The sequence below is a fragment of the Streptopelia decaocto genome (genome assembly GCF_964273445.1).
Source record: "Streptopelia decaocto genome assembly, chromosome: 6".
Lineage (NCBI taxonomy): Eukaryota > Metazoa > Chordata > Aves > Columbiformes > Columbidae > Streptopelia > Streptopelia decaocto.
The window spans coordinates 6102456-6108707 of NC_138660.1; the positions used below are offsets into that span (position 1 = coordinate 6102456).

The window sequence follows — 6252 nt, forward strand, 5'->3', positions numbered from 1 at the left end:
GTACAAATGCTTAACAGCATTTTGTAGTTGGCTGAATTGTCTATTAGTAAATAGGCCTTGTAATTTAGAGAGCATCCTTGAAGTGCTTACAGTTACATATGACACAAAGCTAGAGGAGTCCTGCCTTTGGGAACTTACAGGTAAGAGGGTGTTAAACATGAATCAAGGTGGTTTCACGTGAGAATAGCAGAGTGCTCTTTGGGCACCCTGGAAGGGATGGGCTGGGATCAGGCACTGGCAGTCTGCAGTTGTCCCATAGCAGCTCTGCTCTCTCAAACTCTTTCAGTTTGACAAATGGAAGCAGGTTAGAAAGCCTGTGTCTTATTGATTTTACCTGAGAGAAAACAAACTTATATGAATCACTTTACCGGATGAATTTCCTATTGCAACCTGTGCCTTTGGTGGGTTCATTGTGCAGCTGGTGCACTGTTGTGCACTGTTGGTCTGAAACTTCATTGACTGTGAATGTTTTGACTGCTAGAAAATCCCAAGTTGGAAGGACCCCTGTGGAGGTTCTCTGGGCAGGATCAGCACCCTGAATGGCTCACTGCCCTGTGCTCTAACCAGATTTGTGTGTTCCGAGTTTGGTTTTGCCCCAAGGCCTTGGTCTCACTCACCTTATTTTTTTAAAAGCTAAAAAGTTGTGCTGTGACATGGAAACATGAAGACTTTGAGCTCTGGAAACATGCAAACCCGATAGCTGTTCCCTGCAGCACTCAGGAAACCTGGGAGACCCTCTTCACTTTGTCTGGGTTGCATCTCTCCTTGTTTTAAGACCTATCTCCTCTTTGGCTTCAGAAAGAGCAGCAGTTCACTCTTCTTTCTATTTACCCACACCCCTTGGGGAAGGGATCAGCCTCCACATGCTCACCCGAGGAGCCCAGCCTGAACTGGACTGAGATCTCCACAGGTATGTGCCCTCTTTTAATTCTCCCCAGCTGAGTACCTGTGCCCCAGCACTACCAACCCCACTCTTCGCTCTTCTGAACAACAGCAACAGAGACATCAACCAGAAACTGGGACCAGTTTCCTGGGGGGGTGCACCCCTGGACTCCCAGAACACAGGTAACTCACCCAATATTCATGTTGGAGTTCTTTCTTTATTGGTTTGTGGTTCACCCATCTGCCCCTTGATGCATGTGTGGTGGAGGGCTGGCTAGTTGTGAGGTCCCGATGCTATGTTTGGTGGTGGTTCTGCATGCCCCCAAGGACATCACTGTTGTACCGCCCTGGAAAGGAGGGAGAAGCATGACATTAGTGCCCGTCGAGGGGAGCTGACTTGCAGAGAACCTACCACAAGCTGTCTCGCCCTCAAGGCACTGTTGCTGCTGCAGGTGAGTGGCAGGTTTTCCAGGTGGTGGGATGGTGTAACAGCCTTCCCCTTTATAGTCCCTCCAGGGATCCCTGTTGATCTAAAGGGAGATGCTTCCCCCTCAGGTTACATCCCCAAGAGAGGAGGAAGATGTTCTCTGGTGTCCTGTTCTGTGCAGGTGATGGCCAGGCTTTGCTTCACATCGCTCTGCAAGAAGGGGCAGAGGTTTTCTAGAAAACACTCCAACTTTCGCCTGGGCCATTTTTTCTTATATTAATTTAACTCCTCTAGACCCTCCCACACATTTTCTAGAAGATGCTCTTTAAAACATCACCTGCTTTGTCCTTTGCAACCCTGCAAACCGCCCAGGGATCCTCCTCCCCTGCTCCTACAGCTGTTTCCTTTGCTCCATACTTGGCAGTAGGACTGACTGTTTTTCGGAGGTAAGCTTCCACCTCGGAGCCAGCTGCATCCTCAATCAGGGTGAGATGGTTCAGGATACTTGCTCCTTTCAGCTTGCACAGGTTGTGCAGCAGAGTTTTCAGTGGCCAAAGTGTGTGTTTGTTTGTGCTCTGCTTCAGTTTTTCCTTGGAGAGACCCTTTATGAGCATGTGGGCATCCAGCAGGATTTCATCCAGGTTGATGGTTCTGATGGTGGCTGGGAGAAGCCATGTGGCCCTCCACAGGCACTTAGCCAGCAGGTCAGAAAACTTCTCTGGGCTGCCCTCACCCATCAGGCTGTCTTGGAGCAGTTTCAGCAAGGCACGAAAAATCCTTGTCTGGTCAGATTTTTCCAACACCCTCTTTGTGAGGACATTAATGGACTGTATGAGCTTCTGGTCTTCCTCTAGGTCTCCGTCCAGGAAGTCTAGCATTAAGGTAAAGAGATTGTCCATTATATCCTTAAGCACTTCCACTGAGACCTCCTGAGCCAGTTTTATCTCCTGGAAGACACAGTTACAGACCTGGATAACACATTTACATCGCAGAATGAGTTGTTCCTTCTGCCATTTCTTATCTGCTTCCTTTTGCCGGTTGATAAACTTGAGTGATCGAAAGCTGGCTACAAGGAACTCATTAATGTGCCCAGACATGGCTCCTACTTTGCTCTTCTGTCTCAGGATCTCCTCAGTTTCTTTCATTGCCTGGATGCTGGTGTCAGTATCGCCACTGCTAATGCGACAAATAAGGGAATTAATGGTGGAGGTGATGTTATGACATGTGTCATCAGTGTCTGTGGAGATAGGCAGAGTCTGGAATTCAGGGATTGTTTCCAACTGAATTATATCCTTCAGTCTAAAGAGACTGTATTTTCTGGAGACCAGCCTGCTCACTTGCTCACCTACAGGTGGAGGCAATGTTTGAGGAGCCACATTCACTGAACTGAAATTCCCTCCTTCAGAGCAGGTGGAATCTAGCTTAGAGGGTGCATCTCCTGCGTGCTGACAGGTGACTTCAGATCTTGCATTTGAACCATGCTGAGGTTTCTCACTGTAATGTTTTGCTGAAGAAATTATTGATCTACCAGGTTGCTGTTTAGCAATTTGTCCCAGCATCCTCATATGTTCTTCAGGAAGATGCCCAATAATTTTGAACAGGGCTTCCCCATGAGTTTTGCAAACTGTGACCATAATGTTTAGAGCAGCATGATGAACAGCACTGTCTTGGTCTCTAAGGAAGGCAGCTATCCTCTTCAAGGCTTTGCTAGGGCTTGGCCCACATACACCCAGGCCATACGTTTCAAGGAGATAACCCATCTCCACCAGGCAGCCTTCCTGCTGCTTAGTGTTATTGGACTTAATACCTTCAATGAGGAAGCCAAACACCTTCCTAGCTGGGTACACCAGGCAAATCCTTTTCAGAGTGGCATGCACCAATTTAAGAACAGTTTGCCTTGGCTCCCCCGTCTTCAGGACCAGGTATGGGAGTAAGGAAAACGCCTCATTGTCCATCAGCTGGTACTTTTCTTGGATCAGCAAGGTTAGCAGCAGATTGAGGTAATCTAGGCTCTTGATAAGCACCCATGTGTTGGTGTCAAAGAAACGTAGGGTGAGCCACTTCAGGATCAGGTCCAGGCAGCTGATAACTCCTTCCTTTTCTGTCTCTAAGTGCTTGGCCATGATGGCCAAGGCTTTGATGTGGTGTGTGAAGCTGGAGTGGAACATTTCTGCCTGGAAACTGCTGGACACACAGCTGCTCATCTGATCTTTCAGCTGCTTGACATACCTGTCACTGGGAGCAGTGAAGTTCCACTGCAGCACCTTGCTGCCTTTCTCATCCCTCATTCTCTGCTCTTTCCCCTTGGGAACAATTATGAAGATAGGTCCCAGTTTGCTGACCCCATCCTTCGGAGTCAAATTCATTCGTGCTTTTCCCTTGACTGCACCTGTGTCCATCAGTATTGTTTCTCTTGACTTGGGTGCCTTGGGACCCTCCTTACCCTCTCCTCTGGTTTTGCGTGCTGGCCCTTTAGCTGATGCTTGTGAAGACAAGGCTGTTGCTACAGGTGGCGTGGTTAGAACTGAGGGGAAAGCAGTTGTGGTGGTGACTCTAGGATGTCTGGAAAGTGACCTAGCAGAAGCAGTGGACTGGGCTGCTGGACTGTCATTGGCATTCTCTAGTATCGCAAGTACGTGGTCCTTTGCAGCTGCCTTCAGCTGACTGGTGGCCTCAATCATCTTCTCAAAGCCAAGGTGCATTATGAAGAAAGGCAGGGCTGCCTGCGAGGCTGTCTGCACGTCCCTGTTGCTGTCTTGCAGGGAAGAGTAGAGGTGAGGCACACACCGAAGAAGGTCCAAGGGAGCCGACCTGAGGGTTGGCAGCTGTTCAGCCAGCCACTGCACCAGCACTTGCTTCTGTGAAGGCACTCCTTCACCTCGACCTTCTGAAATGTCCTGCCCTTCCAGCCACTCCAATATGTTGATCTGTGCAGCCCAGGCATTCACGGCAGCCAGGGCAGCAGCTCTCGTGCTGCTTTTGCTTTCCCTAAACAGAGCAATGAGGGGAAAGCCCAAGTCCTTCATATGCTGTTTGATGTTTGAACCCATGGCTGTGGACAGCTGCTGGAGGACCCTCAGAGCCATCTGTACCAGAGTGGGGTTTGGGTTGCAGAGACAAGCCCTCAGGGCTCTTGGGAGCTCTCCTATGTTTGGCTGGATCAATCTGGCATCCTGAAGGATGCCTGCAACCTCTTCCAGGCCCTCCCTCTGGATCATCCAGTTCTTCTCTTGCAGCTTTGACACCAGCTCTGGTGTGATCCTGTCACCAATGTCTATGGCTTCAGTCCTTCTGTGATCCCCTGGGTCCTCCTGGGCCCTGTCATTTAGGTGTGGCTTGGGGTTGGCACGACTGGGAATTGGTGGGACCTGTCCATGCAACTTCTCCAGCTCAGCATCTATCTGGGGAAGAAGCGGCAGCTCTTCACTCTCAATCAATGCTCTCAGTGAGTCTCCCATGTACAGGTAAATAACCCCCAGCAAAGTGATGGCTGATCTCTGCACACCTGAGTGAACAGAAGCAAGAGCAATCTTCAGGGTATTGACCAGTGCCTTGGCCTCCATCCCTGCAAAGCCAAACTCCAAAATCGCATTTGACAGCCAGTCCAAGATCTTGGAATGGATCCTGCAGTTATTCTGTGAGAAGGCCAACAACATGGCTGTCTTTGCGGTCCAAGGCAATGAACATGCCTCCGCTATAGCTGTCAGGGCTCCTTGAGCGCTGTTGCTGCATAACACATCTCCCACCATTTCTACCACACTTTCCAGGACAATTTGGGCAGATGTTCTGGAGAAGTTCCCTTTCTGGGCTAGCAAGGTGATGGTGTGAAGTTTCTTCTGCATCACCTGGAGCTTTGTTTCCTTGCATCTTTGTGACAGCAGTCTCACCAGGGCTTGGCATGGTATTTCACTTCTCTTCATCTCCCCAACAGTTTTCTGAAGGGTATCCATACTGGAAAGCCTCTCTTTCCAATCATTGCTTTCCAAATTCTGTATGCAGGTTTCAGGGAGAACAGCCACTGCCTTTTTCCCACACTCTTCTGCTGAGAGCTCTGGTTCAAACATGTTACTTGAGACCAATTTTCCTGTTTGCTGTTGGCCTCTGTCCTTCCAAGGATGATGGGGTTTCCTTCCAAGGACCTCAGACCAGGAGCGAGAGAGTATTACTGGGTGTTCCTGCTACTAGGTTGTGTCGAGGGGAATGGAGATGTTAGGGCAGCAGCTTCGAGTCCCCCTTGGCAGAGTGCATGGAACCCATGGAACAGCCCGGGAGAGCACCAGCCATTGTGAGGTTGGTGTGACTCCAACTGTGCTGGGAGAACAGCCCGTGGGGATCCACACTGGTGTGGTGGTGTCTTATTGCCACAAGAAGCTACCGTTCTTCCCACAGCAGGGTCTGAGACCCCCAGGTCCAGGACCACTTCTTGCAATTGGGAGGAGAAGACATCAGGACAGGTAATATCACCTCCAGCTCCTGTTGCCTCCGGGGGCTGTTTATTCAAGCTATGGAAGATGAGGTCTGGGAAACAGTGACTGCCACACATTGTGCCAAAGTGCCACCACCATGGGCCATCTGGTCCCCTGAGCCTTCAACTGGATCTAGCCTTTCCTCCCTCTGCCTTTGCCGATGCTGCTTAAGCTGTGAAGTTTCAAAATGCCTGAGTGAATAAGGAATTGTTTTGGATGCTGAAAAACAACAGCAAAAAAATTCTAAGGGAAGAAGATTTGCATGGAAGCGATTTCTTACAGGTTGCCATTAGAACAAACCCCACTGCATTTAACCCTAGATAGAACAGTTCACTTACTTTCACGTTATTTATCTTCTAATCCATTAAAAATTGGCAACACTGACATGAGAAATGCCCTTTAAAAATGAAAAGCAGGTACATAGTTTCGGGGAAAAGTCTTTGTCATTGCAGCAGCATTGCCTGCATCCTCACGTGG

General features: G+C 49.3%; 1 protein-coding gene across 1 annotated transcript; it reads right to left on the bottom strand.

Moving 5' to 3' along the window:
* Nucleotides 1-1438: 1438 nt before the first annotated feature.
* LOC309440979 (cytoskeleton-associated protein 5-like) lies at nucleotides 1439-5373 on the bottom strand (the record flags this gene model as incomplete). The annotated part of the gene is given in 3 exon segments (XM_082055290.1): nucleotides 1439-1585; nucleotides 1589-1623; nucleotides 1626-5373. Coding segments are annotated over 3 exon segments (3930 nt in total).
* Nucleotides 5374-6252: the final 879 nt, after the last annotated feature.